Below are 23,720 nucleotides of genomic sequence, written 5' to 3'. Positions count from 1 at the left end.
GTATTATTATTTTGTTGATAATCCTAATGCAATACAAAATATTACTTGTATATATATTAATGTCATACTGCATACAGTAGATTTCATTTTTTTTTCATTTGGAACTGTACACAGATTAGATTAGATTAAATTACATTAGTTTCCACCATTTGTGGTTCAGTAAATACCAGTGCAACTAAATGCAGTTTAGCATCTAACTAGTGCAAACTGTAGCAAACTTGCATGTAGTTACATATTTACAAAAACAAATAGATACAGAATGACAGGCATGGTAGCCTATATAATTTTGATACATGTAATAAATGACTATATATTAACAGCAATATATCAAATCCTTTTTCCTTTCCTATTGGTCTTAATGCTTTTATTATTTTTATGTCCTGTTGGTTTTAAGTTGGTCTTAGTGTTTTATTATGTTGTTTTTATGTTTTTATGTATAATTGTACAGCACTTTGGTCAACTTTTGATGTTTTTAAATGTGCTTTATAAATAAATTTGGATTGGATTGGATTGGAAAGTATAATTTCTTATCCCCTTCAGCCCGTCACTCAGCTGACAGCTGGGTCACAGGTAAAGTAGAAATCCGGCCTTGTTGAGAGAAGCATGCCTCGGGGCATGTTGGGCCCTCTGTGCATGTGACAGGTCTCATTGTCTTTGCAGTTATACAATTATAAAGGTCTTCAGTTCCTTATAGCTCCCTCTGAACTGCACGTCAGCAATGGGAAAATTCTTTTAGAAGAAAACCACTCACACACGCCAAAGACCTTGTCTTTGCCATTAACCTTAGTTCATGGCCGGCTGAGTTCACTTGGTCATAAAACCTCCCACGCACACACATTTTTGTAATGTTTTGGTCCACTGACATTTGCAAAACGTTCATGATAACAGCTTTCTTGGTCTATTCTTAAACAAACAATTTGCCCTGCTGCAAGTGCTTTTCATATTTCTAACACTGTGAAAACTTGACTTTTCCACTAGCTGTACGCAGGTATTTTCAGAATCAGAATCATGTTTATTTCGCCAAGTATAAATACATACATGGAATTTGACTCCAGTTTTATGCAGCTCTCTCAATGTACTTCCACTTATAGAAACTTACTTATAGAAACAACAGAATGAAAGAATACAATAATGATACAAGTCAAGTGTTCTGGAAGTTGTAAACAATACAAATAGTCCAAAGAAACAAATACTGGTTGGATATACATGGACTGGATTGTACTGAGTTTTAAATAAATTACTCATATTTATAAGATTATAATGATCTCGATGAATTTCATATAGGCTAGAGAAAATCTGAGGTCCGCCTTTTTTGCTACATAGTTGTATTGTTTTCAATGTGTAAGGAGGTTGGACATTTATGAATTGGAGCAATACGTATGGGGCATGACTAAAGTAAAAAAAAAAAAAAAGTGAACACATCTGTCAGCCATGGCTATAAGTTTAGTGGTAGAAAATGGCTTGCTTTTGGAGCTTTCTTTTATTTATTGCTCCTGCAAGTCCTGAAAATGTATTTCCTCAATCAACTTCTGAACAATGAGGTCCCATATAAACACATTAGCATAACTTTCTGCCAACGTTCGACCAGTTTTTGGTTATTTATGAGAGATTTTCTGTATTTTGTTCTTCTGACTGGTTTGAAGTTGGTGGAACTTGTGATGTTACATTATGTAGCCTACTGCAGAGCACCAATCATTTACCTACATTTAACTTCAGCTGTTTGCTAATGTTGCCTACCGTCAACCCAACAGCTAGCTTAATATTCGTCTATCATCAACATCTAGCTTAACATTAGCCTACCATCAACAGCTAGCTTGCTTAAAGGTCCCATATTGTGAAAAGTGAGATTTGCATCTTTTATATTATAGAGCAGGTTTAAGTGCTGTATAAATACTGTTAAACTATCAAAACACTATACGGAGAAATTGTGCGTTTGAAACAAGCCATTAGCATTTCTGTCCATTTGTGATGTCACAAATATACAATATTTAGACCATTACACAGTTTTAAACATAAACATTCTAAATGTGTCCCAGTTTTTTTCCTGTTGCAGTGTATGTAAATAACATCAGCTGACAGGAAGTAAACATGGACCCAAGCTGTTGCCTAGCAACGCAATTCAATTGAAATGCACTAAAACGGAGCATTTCAGACAGAGGGGTAAATACGGGCATATTCAGGCAGACAGTATGATGAAAATGAACTTGTTTTTTTAACATTACAGCATGTAAACATGTTCTAGTGGAGACACAAAATACAAGTATGAACCTGAAAATGAGCACGATATGGGACCTTTAACATTAGTCTACCATCAACAGCTATCTTAACATTAGCCTAGCTTAACATAGGCCCTGGCTGCATGCAGCTCTCCAGAGTTCCTGTCCTCACCATGAAGCCACATGGTGGTTCACAGACACCCTCCAACCCAGAGCAAAGCCATGCCACATAATTAAGATGAATTTGGACCAGCTTTGGACTTATAGAGTGTGAATATTTCTCCTCTTTTGCAGTAGCTAGCCGCCTCCCACACTTCCAACCCCCTGGAGCCAAGCTAATACACCTGACAGTCTGACCACTGAGCCCACAGAGACTCCATCATCAGACATCATCATCAGTTAAGACTGCAGAGCTGAATATAACCAGCGTTACTGGGATTACTAACTATAATGTAGGCTAGTTACTGAATTTTAAACTGTAACAATACATAAATGGTAAATAAGGTCAATTTCACGTGCTTATTGGTGTAGGCCCTACATATCCTATTTGTCAGCCATTATAATGTCCCCTATGAAGACATTTTATATTGTTACAACTGTGTTTTACTATATTGTCATTCAAGCCTCTACTTATGGGTGCCCACTGGACGACTTATAGCTACAGTGGTTGCTGACAAACACATAAATTAATACTTACATCTGCTTACAACTAGCACACATTATAGTTTGTATTTAATGATTTATTATAAGTGTATGCACCGCCTATAAATGCTTAATGGGGGGGGGACCTAGAGTAAAGTGTTAGTCCTTACTGAAAAAAACATGACTGTAACACATTATAATTAATTACTGCCCAACACTGGTCATGAATATTTATGTTCTAGAGAAACTTTTTTTTTCATGAGCTTTAACAACAGGATTTTGCACATGCACTTTAAAAAGCGTGCCAGGTAAGAGAGATACCAGAGTATAAGAAAACAGCACACCAAATAGCCTTTGAGTTTGAGGAACTGATATTGCATCAATGATGTGCACATACTGCTGAATCCTCCTCAAACTTCTGACAGAGAAGCAAGTTTACACAGTTCTCACTGCTAATCCTCTTCAAACAGGAGCCATTTGGTGTTCAGATTATCTCTCATTACATTATGCATCCGATGCCCACATTATATAAGCATAACCCTCTTTCATTGATTGAAAAATCGCATCATGTTTTTTTTTCCCACTTTGATCTGAGGATTATTTATTGGTCAGCATGAGGGCTAGATACAAAACTTATTAAAATCCTCGTTATGCAACATCACTGAATGAGCAGATCTGTGGTCGGAGCAGATTATGGGATGCTGCTTTCAAGTTTCTGGGTGAATTTATAGAAAACTCAGCATTTCACAGTTTGTTTCGAGGATTCAAAGTGTCAAGGAGGAATGAGAACAAATGACACCACTCTGTTATGTTGTTAACATTATGCATTGAGGCTGTTTGTGGGAATCCATTTCTGCAAACATGAGTGAGATACATGCGCTGAATATGATGGATCTGTTTTTCTAAAAAAAGGTCCAGTCAGCAGCCTGATAGAAAATTAATTTCTGAGTGAATTTATGCAGTTTTTTTTTGCCTTGTCAGATGTGCTGCACTCCCTTAGATTAGATGTACTTGCAAAACAGCCTCCTGTATTTCCTGGCTGGTGTACTTAACCATATGTGTGTGTTTTCATATTGCATTTTAAGTATGATTCATGACTCTCGGTGCAAAAGCCTTCACATTTAGACACAAACATTTATACACAGGCTCATATATCAGACACGACGTGTGCATGTTTGTGGATAAATGAGCAGGAGTGTGTTTATGTGTGTATGCATATGTGTGTTTAGACGCTGGGGGTGATGGGGGGTGGGGGATGTTAGCGTTTCTCATTGGCTGAAATATTTTCTCTGGCAACTAGAAAACGTGATCCTGCCTGCAGAGGCACTGCAGTGTGTGCTGCAGCGAGAGAGAGCATAACGAGAGAGAAAGAGAGGGAGTGTGTGAGAGAAAGAGAGAGAGAGAGAGAGAGAGACAGGAGGGGGTGGGCAGGCGAAACAAGCCATATGCATAAGGAGGCAGCCAGAGGCACAGAGACAGAGAGGGAGTGTGTGTGTGAGTGAGTGTGCATGTATGTGTGAAAACACTGCGCATGTGTGACTGTGAGGTGCACTGACTGGAGCAGACGGAGAGAAGGAGAAAGAGGAGTAATGAACGGCAGCTGAGACGAGAGGAGAGATAACAGCAGAGGAGAGAGGAAAGAAAGAAGAAGGAAGAGAAGAAGAAGAGAGGTTTACCTGAAGAACCAGAAGAAGAAAGAGACGGGCAGAAAGACAGGAAGGAAGAGAAGAGAAGAGAAGAGGTTGACGTGCACGCAGAGGAACACAGAAGCGCAGAAGCTCAGGTCGTAAGCTGAATCATTTGAGAGGCTTTAGGAGGAGGGATGGAGAAAGAGAGACCAGACGCTCAGCCACAGCACGGAGGAAAAGGAGCACGGGTGGGAGAGTGAAGGACAAAGGTGCCAGAGAGCAGGAGGAGAGGGAACGAGGGATGCAGAGCTCGACGAAAGCAGCCCGAGACATGACGCATCCACCTTGCAACAGCTTCCTCCATCTTACATCTCCTCCATGTTCGCCTCCCTGCGCTGCTGCTGCTGCTGCTCGCCGTTCGTCCTGCTAGACTCAAATGGACAGGAGAGAGCATCCTCCCTCTGGTGAGACGTCCCCCTGAACAAAGAGCGGGTTTATCTTCACAGAGCAGCATCAGCAACGTCGACGGCAACCAACTGGAGCGAGGAAGAGGAGGGCGAGAAAAGGACTGGAACAAGACAAGTGCGTAGGCAAGACAGGTGAGGATGAGCTTTTGCATCAGTTTATCTTCACATTCTGCATCTGTATGTTTCACATCTGTGAGGTGTGGCTCCTCTATATGTGCATTTAATGTTTCTCTCTATAGCTGTCTTTGTGCAAAACAGAGATGGCCTTTGCCCTTTTCAGCTGGTTTTACATGGTCGTTGCATCATTCTTGCAGACACACACATGGATGCATGAATGGAGTCCAGTGTGTTTGGGTGTAGATGGCATCTTCAGGGTCACGTCTCCAGCGGTTATGACATTTGACAGACCTCCAGCGGGGGCCCGGAGGAAAGCGAGGGTGGGGGTTGATATAGGGACAGGGCAGGAACTGCCTGTTCTGTAGCTGTCAGCAGCACGAAAGGCATCTCCATATTGGCCATACATTGGTGCTGCAGTGAGAGTACACCATGCTGCGATTGCATAACTGCTGCTCCCCCGAACGCACCCCTCCCACACGATAAAAGCCGCTCCATCTCACACGGGCCAAACATTTTGGCCACCTCGACTCTAGTCCCCTCCCGAGTCTCGGCTCCCACGACATCAACGATCCACCTTAAACCCCACGCGCCGAGACAGCCCTCCTTAAAAGAAAAATCAATCGACCCGAATCAATCAAGCTGTTATTGAAGAGCTGGACCGTTTGCTGGACCTTTCCCCCCTCATAAATCTCCTATGAGGTCTGTGTCAGGTGGAGCGATGATGGTTATTGCCCTTTTAGTTTTCTGCCTGTGTGTGCAGCTCTGCCATGTTGCTGTGGGAGATACATACAGACGAGAACAAAGAGCACTTGGCTTGTAATGAATTGCGAGGCAAAATGGCCGATGTCTGCCGTGTGAATGACAGTGAGCTGAACTATTAAAAACAACACCTCCCCACATGCTCACTAAGCACTTTCTGCTTTTCCATGCAAAAGCACAAACATCACAATCATACAGGAGCTTACAGAACAAATGCATGTAATCACAGCTTGATGGATTGACTGTAAATATAGTAATAAAAGCCAAACATCATGTCCTGATCTAATCCTGCATGGGAAAAGATATCTAGATGTATTTAATTTCAACCTATACTGAATGTTATATGTGAAGGAAATTCATTGCTTTATTCATAAAATGGTTGCAAGCCAAACCCCATTGAGAAAACATGTCATTAAAAAAGAATGCATATTTGGCCGTAACATCAGGAAGATAAAAGCAAGCAAAACGTTGAGTTGCAGCTGTCATCTGCATAGTAAAACAGAAGCAAACTCTCCTCCTGTATTTGAATCATTTGAATCATTCCCAGTAGTTCACTGAATCCCTGCAAGTGCAACGATTTCCCGAGAGAAGCTGCAGCCAGCAAACATACAGCAAATCTGGGGATTTGTCCTCAGATCACGCTAAGGGTCATAACATGTTATGTAATCAAAATACAAACATATCATCCCACGCAGGTCAGAGTAAGGATGCGTAGCGATGCTTTTTTTTTCTTATCGGCCGAGGCATGAATGTGGATACGCATCTCAACATAGCTGGCATACCTGACATACTGCTGGTATGTATGTGGTGTAGGGGGCACAAAGAATCCGGACCGTCTGTTCTGTCCAATCCAAGCCAGCACACTGCTCATATGGATAGATGGAGGGATGGACGGATGGAGGGAGAGATGGAGAGATAGAGACAGATTTTTCATTGAGAGGAAAGGGAGAGAGACAGACTGATGGGCAGGGTCTCTATGACTCATTCAACATGGTGCCCTTCTAGCGCTCTCCGATGTGATCATGAGGACCTGAGACGAAGCAACGTAGTGGGAGTGTGAGAGGATAGGAATGTTCTTGGCATGTGACACTACCTCTCTTTCTCTTCAGGTGTTTCCTTCAGTTTAATCTGCAGCATGACTGATAGTAGACACATTTAAAGATACTGCTTTTAGAGGCTCGTATCTGTTTGTTATCTGTTTTGTTTGTGTGTCCACTGACTGGAATGTAAAAGGGTGGTGCCGAGGAGTACGTGATGGGGAGTCGTTCGAGGGTGAGAACGTTCTAGGATATGTGTGTGTGTGTGAGGCTTTATCCTTTGTATGCAGCTCTGTGTGTGTGTTTAATGCTATGAGGAATTTGCTGCTGCTGAGACAAACTCCTCTGACATCCCTGTGGTCAGCTTCCTCCTCTTGCTCGCGATGACGAGGTCAAATGCCTGCCATGATTTCATTAGTGTAATAATTCCTCTGCAGGGAGAGCATCCAGAGCTATGTATACACACACACACAAACACTCAATGTCAAGTCTGTGGGAGAGCTGAAGCGCCGTGTTAATATGGTGACTGGGTCGGAGATGAGCTCCTTACATAACCGGAGAGAGTGCTCCGTCGATTAGGAGGAGGCTGCGCCAAAAGCCGGCCCATCAGCAGGCAGCCTGCATCAGTTATCAGCCCTTTTCATAGCGCTGTCACCAAATTAGAGGGTAATTTTAGCTGCTTCATCTCCCCCCAGGCTCAAAGGCTCCTCCTCGTGCAGCCTGGATGCTTTATCAACTCGACCCCTGCCCACTTACCAGGAAGACACACATACTCTCACAAGTTGTTTGTATCCACAAAGATGTAAAATATCTGTCAGAAGTGAATCTGATTATTTGAATTTTAAACAATAACTAATACCGGATTTTGGAGGCCAATACCAATATCATTATGAGAGGGTTTTAAAAATCTAATAATGATTATCAGCAGATTTTATGTGTTTCACATAAACATAAAATAAACAGATATTTATTAGTTACATTTGTTTGTGTTTGTGCAACTTTGTTTCTAAATTACCTAAAATATGTATTTGGCCTTTCTGTACTGCAACTAGGGCTGCAACTATCGATTATTTTCATTGTCAATTAATCTGTTGATTATTTAGTTTTTATTAGTTGTTTGGTCTATAAAACGTCAGAAAATGGTGAAACATGTCGATCAGTGTTTCCAAAAGCCCAAGATGACATCCTCAAATGTCTTGTTTTGTCCACAAATGTCTCGTTTTGTCCACAAATGTCTTGTTTTGTCCACAACTCAAAGATAGTCAGTTTACTGTCATAGAGGAGTAAAGAAACCAGAAAATATTCTCATTTAAGAAGCTGGAATCAGATCATTTTGACTTTTTTTTTTCTTTAAAAAAATTACTCAAACCGATTAGTCGATTATCAAAATAGTTGGCGATTAATTTAATAGTTCACAACTAATCGATTAATCGTTGCAGCTCTAACTGCAATTTCTATTATCATTTATTGGCCCATATATCCACCAATACAGATATATCTGCAATAAGCTAATATCAGCAGGTATATCCCTCCGGCAGATTTGGCAGAGTCTGATTTAAAATCAGGCCTAAATTTCCACTATTGCATTTATATAACTAAGGAGTAGGGGTGTAAATCACAAGTTTCATTACCATACAATATTATAGCGATTCTTTGGACAACGATACGATATCTACTGATTTCACAAACTGCGCCATGATTCAATGGAGGAGCCTGCGATCCATATGAGACGATGTCATATTTCATATATATTTAACACATCAGTTACATTTATATAAACTCACAAAGAGCAACTAAATTATGATTCGACAACTTTATCACTGGGCTCCTCCAGACATTTCAATTAAAAAACAATCTATTCTATTCTTTTTAATAAAAATAGACCTCCTGTTGTACACTATAAAGTGCCACATTTCTCATGTTTAAGTGCAAATGTTTTTTATCAGTTAAGAATTTCAAAATAAAGGTTTATCTTAAAGATGACAATATGTATCCATGTTTTCACTTTGCATCGATATATTGGATCGTTGATCATTGAGTATATACAGTATATTGATCCAGATCGATGTATCGTTACACTCTCAGTGTAGAGCTGGAAAACATCCATATGATATAGTATACTATAGTATCATGTAGGATATCATTTAAATAGTTTGATGTTGATATTATGTCTGAGTTTAGGTTTTAATGCCAAAATGTTACAATTTCGATACATTACTTCGATGAATACAAACATATTTTTCTTCATAACCTTTTTTTAGTTAAGAAAAAACTAAAATCTCATGCTAAATGTTGTCTCAACACAAACAGAACTTTGCCCAAATAAAACAGTCAAACAGTGGCAAAATTATGATTTAAACCAGTAAATATCTGATCATGGAATAAGTGAACAAGACTAAGAATCTGATCAGGCATTCAATGCCGGCATTTAGTACTTGATAGTTTTATATACATTGTGTCAGACATGCTATCAGGTTGATATCCAGCCATCATTATGACAATACGATCTAGGGTTGAGGCAATAGGACGATTTATATCGTCAAAATTATAAAAAAATGTTACTTTTTTCTATATCGTTTCTATTGCGATATAGGCCTAGATTTATTTATTTATTCTCTTTAATTTTACTTTTACACTGTTATGTTCATTTTTCAATCAAGTGCTTAAAATGAGAAAATACTTTTGATTTGTCAAGTATTTAGTTCATACAGGAGTATACAAAAATACCAGAAAACATGCTATATTGTGATATATATATTGTTATCAAGATATGAAAGTCACCAAGATTTTGGTCATATCGCCCAGCCCTAGTATCATGTAGAGTATCATTTAAAAGTGTTTGATGCTGATATTATGTCTGAGTTTAGGTACAAAACATTGATACATTACTTTGATAAATACAAACATATTTTTCTACATAACACCTTTTTATTTTACAAAACCCCAAATCTCATGTTAAATATTGTCTAAACACAAGCAGAACTTGTGATTTAAACCAGTACATTTTTCATAGAATAAGTAAATATGACCAAGAATCTGATCAGTTACTTGGCGGGTTTATTAACATAGTGTCACAGACATCTCTAAGGTTGATATCCAGCCATGATTATGACAATAAGATCACATCGTATGTATTGTTTTTCATAATGTCCAAATGAATGATTACAAGTATTTGTACATACTGACAAAATGAGTTGCTAAATGTTTCTGTGGAATTTTGTCACATATGACACATAACCGTGGAACACAGTTCATTGCATTGAATAGCAGTTTAATCATTTCTATGTGATTTTGCATACATTTGCCATATGATTTTATGTACATTAAATATCAAACAATTATCACAATATTGTGATATAGCAAAAAGGTTGTCTTTTCCTGATCTGAGTAACTGTTAACATTTTTGTTTATTTAATTTTTGATAAGTTTCTTCTTGCCACTATTGGCCTGGACCTGTAAGATCATCATATACACATTCATGATGATCGTATCTCAGAAATGTCTTTCATAAATATCCTCTAAAAAAGCACCAACCATCGCTGCCGAAATGTATATCACTCTCTTTATCAAACGTGTGTGAATGCATGCTGCGCGTGCAAAGAGGATGAGATAGAAACAGGCTATTTTGGGAGAAGTGTTGCAGCGTTGCAGTGCTGGGAGGAAACACATTTGGTGAGATTGCGAGTGATTCTGGCGACCAGCTCTCTGTCTGCGTGTTTGAGTGTGGCGTGTACAAATATGTTAACAGGCTCATTGAGAAAGGATAAAGGGGAGAAACAAAACGTCTGCCTGCTTGCCCAATAAGGCTCGCCTCATCACGTGGAAGTAACCGTCTGAAGCACTTCCGCCTGTTAGGTACATCTCTGTCATTCGGTGTGAATCTTCAGCATTGGTTGGGGTTGTGGGGGCAGGAAACCACGGAGAAGTGCATAGATAAACAAACCATAAATAGAAACCAGGACCAGCACTGTGCTCTCTCTCTTTCTCTTTCTCCCTCTCTCTTCTTCGCCATGTAGGTCACCTCCTCTGCACAGTTTATTTTTTTTCTCTCTCTAATGAATCATCACAGTTTGACAGCCGTGAAAGAGAATGGAAGATGTGTCATCCTCCCTCCTCTGCTGGTTGGCAGCTATTGTTTTGGTCAATCGAAAAAAAAAAGCTTCATCCATACACTTGTTCTTTTTTTTCTTCATAAAACCCACACACAGTATGACACAAAACCTCCATGCAAGAGTGTAACCTGTTCCCACGCATGTAAGCGTCTAACTGACGCAACTCATAAGATTCAACAGAATGCTGACAGGAAGCGTGATAAGAGCAGGACCACAGCATGTGTCTCAATCACCTGCTCTGACCAGACAGTCGGTTGCATTTACTGTTGTTTCACTTCTATTACTGATATCAACACTTTTTTTATTAAAGGTTTTAAATGTGACTATTTGGGGTGTTTTCACATCACTCACAGATACTCATGTATGACCTCTGTATTTCTAAAAATACAGCTAGAAGCATGCATTTTTATGTGTAACATGTATGTGTGTGTGTGCACCAGAGCAAATGACATCACTAATAATCTGAATAAAACAAGTCTGTGTGCCTGATAGAATTTGCAGAATGATAAAAGCTCAAATATGTAAAGAAAGATCATAAAACAAATATTACATATACACTCAGTGGCCAGTTTATTAGGTACACCTGTACAATCTAATGCAGTCCAATACAACAGACCAGCAGTTTTTGTTGACATATCATTGAGGTCATTGTCAAAGATAGTATTATACTGTAATAGGGCTGCAACTGTTATTTTAATTGTTGATTAATCTGTAGATTATTTTCTCAATTAATCGATTACTTGTTTGGTCTATAAAATAGTGAAAAATGTCCATCAGTGTTTCCCAAAGCCCAAGAGGACGTCCTCAAATGTCTTGTTTTGTCCACAACTCAAAGATATTCAGTTTACTGTTATAGATGAGTAAAGAAACCAGAAGATATTTACATTTAAGAAGCTGGAATCACAGAACTTTTACTTTTTTTTTTTCTTCTCAAACCAATTAATCGATTATCAAAATAGTTGGCGATTCATTTCCTATTTGACTAAACTAATCGATTAATCATTGCAGCTCTATACTGGACTACATTACAGTACATTGAGGTGTTTCTAATGTTGTTGTCCTCCCTATTTACAGACATGAGGGGTGGGGGGGCAGAATATTAGAAGCACCTAAAATAATTGTGCAACACCATCACCAACTATGACCTCAATGTTAAAACAGAATCTAAGTAACACCTCTACGACAGCCTCAACAAAAACAGAACACTGTAAAAGTAAGACTGATGGAAGATCAGTTGTATTGGATTGCATTAGACTGTACAGGTGTACTTAATAGTACATACCTAATCAGTTTATATATAAGAGCCTCTCTTGTATTCAAAAGTTCTAGCAATGAAACGATTACTTGATCTACAGAAAATGGCCCCAATTTAGCTGATTCATGAGTAATTTATTACAAGAACAGTGTGTAACATTTAGGGGGATCTATTGGCAAAAATAGAATGGTCCCACCTGCCAATAACTGTGTTGTCTTTAGTGTATAATCACCTGAAACTAGGAATCATTGTGTTTCCACCATGTTTCTACAGTAGCCCAGAACGGACAAACCAAACATTGGCACTAGAGAGGGCCATTCTTGTTTTTGCGTCAGCCACCGTGGGTTCTCCTATCCACTTGGCACACGGGAGAAGTTTCAGTTGGTTGCAAACCTCACCGCTAGATGACGCCAGATCCTACACACTGCACCTTTAAACAAAAAAAGCCAAATATTTGTCGTATATTAACTGTTATTTTACTGTTTTGCCAAAACAAGCCATTGTTTCTGGGATCTGTCATTTTACCATATTTGCTGCAATTCTGTTGACTAAACAATTAACTGTAAATTAATCTAATGAAAATAACCTTTAGTTTCTGCCCTAAAAAATAATTGAAGTGTTCTGAATTGCACTCACCAGGTCATTCTTACGCCTAACACACCACATATCTACATAATCCTCTGACTTTTTAGCGCTCTGATTGTGTTTAGTCTAAAGAAAGGCGTTACTCTCTGTGCTGTGCCCTCGAGGATTTGGCAACATGATAATTATCAACACACATGGGCCGAGGCCAAGATGCAAAGGTGACGGCCTCCGTCATCTGATAGCTTCAAAGAAACTTGATCCTCGTACAGCTACAGTTTCAGATTCCTTCCAATTAATCATACACACAAAGTATGTGCTGAAAAATGAAGCCCATGCAGAAGTGCCAAAAACTGCCTTTCCTCAAATGGCCACTTGAGGCTGGCTCCAAAAGTGAGCCGATCCCCACAGTCCCCCACAGACCCCCATGTTAAAAGGTTCGACTTTACAGCAGAAATAAACATATTAACAGCCTGGTACAAAAAAACAGTTTTGGTCTCCATAGCTAATATCTCCGGTGAATTTGTATAGAACTCACCCGTTTCAATTATATTAAAGCTTAAAGTTTGGCATAATTGAGGGCGTGGCCACTTTGATTGACAGGTGGGTGCCATTTCAGGTCGCTAGCTGCTAGCTGTCTGCTCTGCTGCGTCACCCGGGCTCACCTCAGCTCCACCGAAGATGCACTTTTTTTCCATTTTTGGATTAGTCAGGAGTTAGGTTGTGCACTGCCAAGGCCTCACCCACTTTGAGCTTCACAACAGCTCTTCAGAAACCTATTGGTGACGTCAGGGAGCCTACGTCCATATTTTATACAGTCTGTAGGAGTATGTTAAAATCAAACTAATACCTCACAGCTAAATATTCTGTCTATGAAACAGTGAAAATGGCATACACCCACATACCTTTCTACCTTCATACCTTGTGAGAAGCTGACCCTGTCCTCCCCGCTTGTATTCCATTTACATTCCATGTTAAATGTCATTAAAATTCACTAAATCTTACAGATAATGTGTTTATCAGAGCAGAAATTCATGTAATTTATGTAATATCTCTTTACTGTTTTCACAGGTACATGGACGAAAAGAATCCTGAGGAGACGTTTCACTGAAAAGGGGAGACAAGCACAGAGGCATCCTTCAGACTATTATCACTTCTTCTGCTCAGCTGGGAGGACTGTCTGAAAGTTAAACCCTTCACTCCCACCTTCGAGGAATTCAGGAGCCTTGGAGCTTGAAGGCGTCATTCCAACAGCTTTCTGGAGCACCTCCCCAAAAGAAAAAAAAAAAGAAAAAAAGACCTCCTCCCTGTTTCTTATCAACGAGCCACTGAGAGGTCAAACAGGGTCATCTGGCCAAACTGGAACAAGAGCAGAGAGAAAGACTTGAGGTTACTCGTTCTTTCTTTCTCACGCACTCGAGTCAAAGTGTAACACACCCGCAAGCCAAAAACAGGAAGTTAAGTGGGCGTTTAAGCGAGAACCGCGTGTAAAAGGCAAAGTTTGAGAAGGCAAGAGTTTCCTTGGCAGGCCACAGGATATATAGTTTAAGACAATACCTCTTGGACCTTTCTGAACTGCCTGAACTCAACCCCCCTAACCCATGCTGTGAATGCAGAAATCCACCTACCTGTACTGTATGTATATATGTGAGCATCTGTGAGATTATTTATTAGTGTCGTCACTGAGTGAGAACATATCTTTGTGCTAAACTGTCCTTGTGTGTGAATATCTGCAAAATAGCCATCAGAGACAGCACAAGAACATCAGCATAAGTGAGTAAGAACAACAAAAAAAGCTACCTTTTAAGTAGTCAACACTGGTCAGATAGTGTAAGCTGGACTGTTTAATCATCTGTACATATCAGCGGTGACAGAATAAGAGGTGCAGATTGCGGTGCTCTGGCGGAGCTCTTCTATCTGTCTTCCACTCATAAAGACACAGGCTGAGAGTAGCGCCCACAAGGCGGGGGAATCTCTGAGGGAAACATGGAGGCAACCATCCGTCCCCATGTTCCCTCAAATGGCTGACTTCAGAGAAAGAGCCTAATCTTTTTCCCCCTTGCCCACAACCAGGCAGGGGCGTCCAGCGCTGATTCGAGCCACCTCTCTCTTCCACCTCCACAAAAGAAAACGTGCGAATGTCCTGCCTCAGGCGCCAGCCCGTCACCATCCCCATGGACACCGTCAAGATCATCCAGTCGGAGAAGTTCCCCAGAGAGTGCCCTGTGCCCGTCACCCAGCCGCGCTATGCCCCGCCCCCCAGAGTGGCGTGGGACGGCGGAGGCGAAGGCGAAATCATCGTCAACCAGGCCTGCAGCGACCTGACCCTGGACATCACGGGGTCCCCCCGGCCCATGGTGTCCCCCTCGGTCCCCGTGACGCGCCGGGAGCAGAGCTTCCTGGCGCAACGCAAAACCAGTGCCAACGAAATCTGCTACCACCAGTTCCACTACAAGATGGAAGACGTCATCGTGAACCAGTACGTGCTGCGCTCCTCCTCCACCTCCTCGTCCACTTCGTCCTCCTCCTCCTCGGGGCCCGTGATGCCCTGCGAGCCGCTGGACTGCCCCACCTGCGGCCACACCTACAACTTCGCCGGCAAGCGCCCAAGGATCCTCTCCTGCCTGCACTCGGTGTGCGAGGAGTGCCTGCAGATCCTCTACGAGTCCTGTCCCAAGTACAAGTTCATCTCCTGCCCCACGTGCAGGCGCGAGACAGTGCTGTTCACTGACTATGGCCTGGCTGCTCTGGCCATCAACACCAGCATCCTGAGCCGCTTGCCCTCCGACCCCAACGGGCCCGTGCAGTGGGGCGGGGACGCCGACCGCAGCTGCTACCAGACTGTGCGCCAATACTGCCAGTCAGCCTGCACCTGCCAGATCGCCAACCCCTTGTCCTCCTGTGGCATCATGTAGAGACAAGGGGGGACGCTGCAGGCATGACTCGACGCTGCACCCCCCCCTCCCCCACCCTACATCCCTCCACCCATCCCTCCACCACTCATTTCGTCTATAAGCTATACCCTCTCTGCCAATCCTCCTCTCTCACACACACACATACAGTAAATAAATCCCTCCACAGATGTTATCTCTATATATTTAATAGCACAGATGGATGCTATGTGGGACTAATGGATGCCGATGGATCATTAAATAGTAAATAAATGTATTTTATGTATGGACTGGAATCCTATTCACCCTCTCTCGTTTGGTTGGACGTGTTTGTCATTGACATCTCTTTACATGGGAATGCCAGGGGAGGTCTATCCCCCCAACCTAGGTGAATAAAGATTAAATAAATGATAAAAGGAACTCTGTGTGGCCTGCACTTGTTATCTGTCAAGCTACAGAAAATGCAGAATTATGCCTTTCCTTTTTTTTATTTAGACTAGTGCACTATGAAGCTGGATACGTTGATGCTTTGTCTTAAAGGGTAACTTCGATATTTGGGGACAAAAATTTGTTTAAACTGGTCCAGTATTGAGGGAGAAGGCTGCAGTGGCCAGCCGCTTTGATTTTATAAGTGTTGATATTGATATTATAAGTTTCTGACAACATTATTAGAAGGACCCTACAGAGAAATAATTCAGCCATGACATTGAAATACTTTTAGATACCACTAAGCTACGCTTTCTGTACTCCAACAAACTCAGACAACACCGATGTCCCGTGGCACTCCTCTCTCCACTCTCACTCACGTTTCCACCTTTGTCTCTTCCGGCAACGAGTCACATGACGCAAGGACAAAAAGAAAGCAAAAGATGAGAAAAATATTTCATTTCTCTGTAGGGTCCTTTCTATAAAGTTGTCAGACACTTATAATAACAATCTGAGCCTGTCAGTGGCAAAAACAAGCACTTGGTTGCCCCAAACGATTACATAATAGCCTGATTAGCGGCTGGCAGCTGCATCGCTCTCCCTCAATACTGGACCAATTTCAAAAAGTGTTGTCCTCATTAGTCACTTAGACACAAAAACATGGGAAAATAAGGTCCAGGTTGAAAAATACCAATGTTATCCTTAAATAAAGGGAATAATTAATGGATTGTGGTATTTTGTAATGGGTTTTCTGCACGGTTTAAGGGTTTTGTAAAATGTCCTTGAAATGTTCCAAAAACCATAAAGGTCATCCCTTAATTTACACTGCAATTAAAATGCAAATTCAGAAAAGACTTTCATGCTTAAAAAATAAAGGTTATTTTCAGGTGCAAAGTCGGGGATGTTTTTCATGGCATTTGGTATTTTACCCCTTACAGAACTCCTTAATTCATGCAGGAAAAAAAATACATAAACAATCCCTTAATATAACCCATGAATTTATGCATTCATCTACTCCAAACTGACACAATTAGTTGATTAATTGATTCATCAATCAACTGAAAGTCTGTCATTTGTCAAGCAAAAATACACAACTTGATCTACTTTCTCAAATGTGAGGATCAGCTACATTTACAATCACTGTAAAGTGATTATATTTGAGTTTTGAACTGTTGGTCGGACAAAACAAGCACTTTAAAGACTTCACCTTGGGCTCTGGAAGGTTGTGACCTGTGATTTTTCATGCAATTTTCTGACATTTTATAGACTAAATAATGAATAAGATGCTATCAGAAAGCTTATGTGATGCAGTCATATCAGCTTGTTCTTTCATATGTGGACATACATAGGCATGTGATGGATATGAAGTGTGTTTCTCTCATGTTACAGAACACCAGGACAAAGTGAATACGAATTTCAGAGAGCTATATTTACATTATATTACATTTATAGTGTAACATACTGTACAGTGCATTCTTCACCAAGTTGCAGCTTATTACAAATACAAGTTTGATGTTTGTAAAGCCGAGCTTTGTAGTGCTATGACGTGACAGAGGAATGTCATTCCCCCCTCACAGTTTTATAGAAAATCACATTATCAGTATAAAAATAATGGCAAGCATACAGCAGACAATAAATAAACATGGCAGACTGCTACATCTCGTGGTCTGAATAGGTAGTCCGTTTGAAAGAAGCGGCAGTGCTCAGACCTTTAAAAGGAAAGCTTCCTCCTCTTCAGAGCTGAAACCAAAAATGTCCAATGACAGACACACACTGTGCTCCATTTACACAGGCACAGTTTTCCTCCTCCTGAACAGCTGGCTCAGCCGTCGTCGGGCCGAGTTTTTCTCAGATGACTGCATCTGTTGGCTGTGCAGATAAAAAATTCATTAAACAGAGCTGAGGCGAGCCGCTGGAAGCAGCATGTAGGCTAAGTTTCATGAAAAAAAAGGGGACAAAATGTTCAGGAGGAACAGACTGAATATGAACTCTGCATCAGCTCTGGACCACTGCGTCAGTGTGGCCGGCTGCCATGTTGGAGCGGCGCACACGCATGTCCTCAGAGCATCATCATACATCATATGAGATTAATAATACTGTCCTCTTAGAGGTTACAGCTATGTAAAGCTCACCCCTTTGTATCTCTCAGTGAAGACACGTCTCTTGTAAAATACCCAAATGGTAACTTCCAGTTCCTGTTAGTTTTATTCGTCTCCTCTTTGTCACACCCCTGAAAAGACAAAATACAAATATTTGTGGCCCAAATTAATAGAATATTATGAGAAAAAAGTAACAGTTTTCCTTTAAAACTCACACTGCAAATGACATAATGCATTTATTCTTTAGTGTGCAGATCATGTGATGTATTGTATTTAAGTGTATTCTACCTGCTTTTCATGCTCTTCCTCTTCCTTCTCCAGCAGGTCATCTGTACTCAGATGCTGCCCTCTGCAGTTTGCATTCAACTTTCCTGCACCAATCACACACACAGCAAGCACTATTACAGCAGCAGAACACGCAAGAATAAATTGAATATACACTACAAGACCACATGGAAAGAAACAGGTGCTCACTTAAATGCATTGTTGAAATGTTTGTGTCTGAAGCCGATCTCTGACGAAAGTGTCTGGAAGAAGAATCTTTCTGCTGCTGAGGTTCAGTGGGACTCTGCTCTGCGATTTGTGTGTTTTCCAGACTCTGATAAGAAGAGAGATCCTCCTCTGCTGCAGCTTTAAAGTCAGGTGTCTGATAAGAAGAGAGATCCTCCTCAGCTGCAGCTTTAAAGTCAGGTGTCTGACAGGTGTCGACAGCCTGAAAGAGTCAAGTGAAGGGGTAAACAATGGTTAATTCATATGGCTGCAAGGAAACATCTTGTCATCACCAGCTTGACAAGCTCATTTCATGCTTGTAAATCATGGAAACTCATTCCGTGGACAACTTCTTAATTGCATTGCAAAGACGTGAATGTCTTTTACCTGGCTCAGCTCCATGTTTTCGTGCTCCCGCAGGGCATCCATCTCCGTCTGTATCGCTCGGCTACGCATCTGTTTTCTGGCAATTTCCTCTAACATTTGGCACACCTGCTCCAGGTAGCAGAGGCCAGGACTCATCAGTGTCACCGCCTCCTCGCCACAGGCCTGAAAAAGATCAGTAAGCAAGAAAAGATTTACCTTGTAGGACACAATACCAACACAATGTATACAAGTTTGGTCAACTTAGTTTTCACTGCTGCTCTTCAAACACATAGGTCCACCACTGCGGTCCAGATGAATTGACATGAAATTCTGCACATACATTCATGGTGCCCAAGATGATGAATTCAAAAGACTTTGGTGATCACCCTGATTTTTACTCTAGCGCGCCACCAGCAGGTAGACCTTTGAGTGAAATGTCTCAATGAAATGCCATGAAATATGATACAGACATTCATGTTTCCCTCAGGATGAATTGCAATAATTTGGTTGATTGTGCTTAGTGCTAATTAGCAAATGTTGGCATGGTGATGGTCAACATGGCAAAACAAATTACGAGCATGTTAGCATGCTGAAGTTAGCATTTAGCTCAAAGCAATCCTAAAGTGCCTAATTACAGCCTCACAGAGCTGCTACCATGGCTGTTACCTCTAGAATTAAGTCTGCAACTAAAGATTATTTTTATTGTCGATGAATCTGTTTATTGTTTGTTTCAATTAATCGTCAGAAAATACTGAAAAGATATCCATCACAGTCCAAGTTGTCTTTAAATTGAATGGTTTGTCAGACCAACAGTCTGGACCTCAAAGATATTCAATTTATAAATATAATCAATTTATTGGGGCTGTCAAAGTTAACGCTATAATAAAGCGTTAAAGCAAATTCGTTTTAACGCCACCAATTCCTTTAACGCATTAACACGACTTACTGGACACGATACTGGTATCATATGAAACTATAAAAAACCTAAGGAATCCATCGATACCAACCATGTCATACTAGCTTGTTGGGAAGGAGGTTAAATAACGCTCCAAACTTGCGCTAAATTTTGGCGAGGAAAAACTGGCATGGCCATATTCAAAGGGGTCCCTTGACCTCTGACCTCAAGATATGTGAATGAAAATGGGTTCTATGGGTACCCACGAGTCTCCCCTTTACAGACATGCCCACTTTATGATAATCCCATGCAGTTTGGGGCAAGTCATAGTCAAGTCAGCACACTGACACACTGACAACTGAGTATGCCATGTTATGATTTGAGCATTTTTTGTATGCTAAATGCAGTACCTGTGAGGGTTTCTGGACAATATTTGTCATTGTTTTGTGTTGTTAATTGATTTACAATAATAAATATGTACACACATTTGTATAAAGCAAGCATATTTGCCCACTCCCATGTTGATAAGAGTATTAAATACTTGACAAGTCTCCTATTAAGGTACATTTGAACCGATAAAAAATGTGCGATTAGTTTGCGATTAACTATGGACAATCATGCGGTTGAATATTTGAATCGATTGACAGCCCTAATCTCTATAAAAACTAACTAGAGTAAAATAAAAAAAAGAATAGAAGAGAATGAGAGATAAGTAATGTTGTTCGTCATCCAGCTGCTCCCGTTAGGAGTCGCCACAGTGGATCATGTGAGATCTGATTTTATGATCCGCATATTTGATTTGACATTTTTTTACATATTTGATGTTTTACGCTGGATGCCCTTCCTGACGTGTCCCCCCCCATTCACAGTGCCTGGGGGTGGGATACATGTTTTGGTGGTTGGAGGAAACAGGAGAACCCGGCGAAGACCCACACGAACACGTGGAGAACATGCAAACTCTACACAGAAAGACAATGCCCAGACCGGGGATCGAATCCTCGACCTTCTTGTTGTAAGGCGACCAATGGTACCACCCAGAATATATATATATAAAATAATATATCAATATAATTTTATAATATGATATAATTAATATAATTTGATTAAAAGAGTTTGATATTTAATATCAGGACTGAACTTAAGCCATGTAAGTAGTTCTTTGCCACGAACCTTGAGATGAACTGTTTGGTCCAGATTTGTCTGACTGACTGATTGCTTATCATTTTCTATCAATGCATATTTGCATACATCGCATCAACTTTTCAACAGATTAATGACAGTGTAATTATATCGAATTACAAAAAGGATATAATTGGGTATAATTGGGTCAACTTGGCACTATACGGCTTATCAGTTTCCTCAAAGCCTTTTAACTCTGGCCCTCATACAAGGAAACAAACAGAGAGCACGCACACCCAAAGACTTAAAAAAACATCGAGGGCTTAATTGGACACAAACGGTAACAATAAATCCTGTTGTTTCAACACCTGTGTGCCATCGGCATGAACTGATTTTCACACTGAGCTCCCTAACTCACGGTGAAGGGGAACACATCCGCTGTTTTTTTAAATCTTTTCCATCATCTGGATAACAGCATGTCTGTTGGCAAAAACCCCCACAGACTACTCAGCTTCCCCCCTGCAAGTCTCCATCCATTCCTCTCATGCCTGTGGGCGTAGAGTCACCTGGGCAAACTGGTTTACTATCCCTTACACCGCAGACCAACTTGTGACAGGTTGAAAGAGTGTTTGTGTGAGTAATAGCATGCCTGTCCTACTTTGAATTTGAATGGTAAATGTGTGTTGCAACTCTTTGCGGTAAAACTAGACACCTAATTATACTTTCTTTCAGGCTTTCCTTTTACATTTACAAGCCTGTGATGTGCAAGACCGTACATGTTACTGTGAAACTTATGTCATCCCGAAACTACTCCCAAAAAAAAAGCACAAAGAGGAATTACACACATTATGTAACTAATTCATAGAAATTTGGACACAGTTTCGTTTGTGACGTAAACAGTAACTCACCTCTGATCTTGCCTGAGCTGGCTGCTTGTCACAACTTGTAGACGGCGGCTCTATGCATGTTTCTGACAACTGCCTCATGGGCAGAGATGGGAAGGCTGTCCTCCTAAGGTTCAAACTCTCTGACCTTTGACCTCTCACTAACTCCGATGCATGTCGCTTGGATAAGAAAGGTGTTCGGGGTCGTCGCTTGAGCATCTCGTCCACTGTAAGGGGAACTTGTTTGTTCTTTTGACGCTTCGAGTCAGTCTTCTGTAGCGCTTGTTCCACTTTTGAGGGCAACGCTGTGGAGCCCACCGGAGATCTGCAGGGACTGAGTTGCAGGGAGGAAGAGGAAGGTGAAGGTGAAGAAAGGACAGGAGATGTTGATGCTGGAGTGAGTCCGTCGCCTTCTCTCTCTGGTGAAAACGTGTCTATTTCTGCGTTATCTGTCCAGATAGAGCAGGGTGTAGCAGGGGAGGACATGACAGAGCTGGCTGTCTCCACTCCAGAGTCCACCGATTCTGAGCGCAGGTTTGTCCCCACGTTGGAGGAAGGCGTAGGAAGGTCTCCATCATTACTTCCAAGCCATTCTGAGTCCAACGACTGGCCTCCGTCAGTTACCCAAGCCTCCATGAGGTTTCCGAAGCTCCTGTACAGATTCATCTCCCCTCTGTATCCTCACACCTCTGCTCCTGAGCTGCAGTAGGAGAATGAACAAAGTCACCAGAGTTCAGACAGCCCACGCAGTCACTAGCTGAGGTGAACTGGTGAAGTAGAATTCAAAACATCCCCTCTGATCCGCCTCTGTTCCTTCACCACGCCTCCACCCATCATCTGTCCCGTCACAGCGCAGAGCTGCATGTCCATACCCGCTCCTTCCTGTCAAACATTCTGGGAAAAGACTGACTCATCTGCACTGACTGAAATGTTTGATTTGTCCACACACCTGTAAGAAATACAAAGACATAACAAGACAAGTCAAGACATGAACGCACAGATTTAACCTGTGTATTTACAAACAGTACTTGGAATGAAATAAGACATAAACTTCAGAATTGCCATTAAAATGTTTCCCACAACTTGAGATGGAAACACTTCTGTAACCTTAACACGCCTTACTCATTCATTCACGGGTGTGAGTATACGAGAAGGGTAACACAATATGTTGAAATTCCTCTGTGGATGTACAGCATTATGAGGTATGCGTGTGTGACGCTGAAACAGTAAACGCCATTTCGTCATTTCAACAAACCCCAGATTTATCTGCAAGTGCAGGAATGTGTAGAGTGGACACTCCTGTCTGCAGATATGATCTACATTCCTCAACATCTGATCAAACACACTGGGTCATCCACAATCCTGCATGGAAACACATAACAAAAGAGTTATTTTGAGTCAGTGCCCACTATTGTTGTCCTGATAAATGCTAACTATTGTATTCATTGATTCTATTATATTTTCTATTTTTTCATAAACAGACCTATACATCCACACACATTCAGTACTATTCTTCTACCTGTGATACATACAGCTAAAACTAGTCCTGGTTTCCTGTGTTGTTGCACCAAATGTATCCATCTTCACAACAAAGTGTGCACCCTATGTCTCACCCCCAGGTTTGCGTGTGTGTGTGTGTGTGTGTGTGTGTTGAAAACAGAAAAATCTCTTCATCCCCCTCAATAAAATAACTGTCTCTCGCGTTTGCCGTGGGGTTCACCTCTATGTTAGATGAA

General features: G+C 41.1%; 2 protein-coding genes across 3 annotated transcripts in view; one reads left to right on the top strand and one right to left on the bottom strand.

Annotated features, from left to right (window-relative positions):
• rnf208 (ring finger protein 208) overlaps positions 1–16,126 on the top strand; it is a 28,943-nt gene extending 12,817 nt beyond the window's left edge. The window contains exons 2-3 of one of the 2 annotated variants that reach the window (XM_037751986.1): positions 4,276–5,085; positions 13,887–16,126. In XM_037751986.1, coding sequence (XP_037607914.1) covers positions 14,954–15,730 — 777 coding nt within the window. In that variant the 5' untranslated portion in view covers positions 4,276–5,085; positions 13,887–14,953 and the 3' untranslated portion in view covers positions 15,731–16,126. Of the gene's footprint in view, positions 1–4,208; positions 5,086–13,886 lie in introns of those variants that run through there. The other variant, XM_037751985.1, reaches the window with a different exon arrangement.
• A 990-nt stretch (positions 16,127–17,116) lies between these two features.
• On the bottom strand, positions 17,117–22,746 carry si:dkey-106l3.7. Its single transcript, XM_037751982.1, has 6 exons — positions 22,009–22,746; positions 19,108–19,269; positions 18,706–18,943; positions 18,520–18,602; positions 18,265–18,362; positions 17,117–18,001 (listed from the first exon to the last, which is right to left on the bottom strand). Exons 1-6 carry the CDS (start codon positions 22,648–22,650, stop codon positions 17,917–17,919), a joined length of 1,308 nt encoding a protein of 435 aa, XP_037607910.1. The 5' UTR covers positions 22,651–22,746; the 3' UTR covers positions 17,117–17,916.
• Positions 22,747–23,720: the final 974 nt, after the last annotated feature.

The sequence above is a fragment of the Sebastes umbrosus genome, chromosome 19, assembly GCF_015220745.1.
Source record: "Sebastes umbrosus isolate fSebUmb1 chromosome 19, fSebUmb1.pri, whole genome shotgun sequence".
In the NCBI taxonomy this organism is placed as follows: Eukaryota; Metazoa; Chordata; class Actinopteri; order Perciformes; family Sebastidae; genus Sebastes; species Sebastes umbrosus.
Note: the sequence above shows the minus strand (reverse complement) of the source record. Positions and strands in the feature narration are given on the sequence as shown.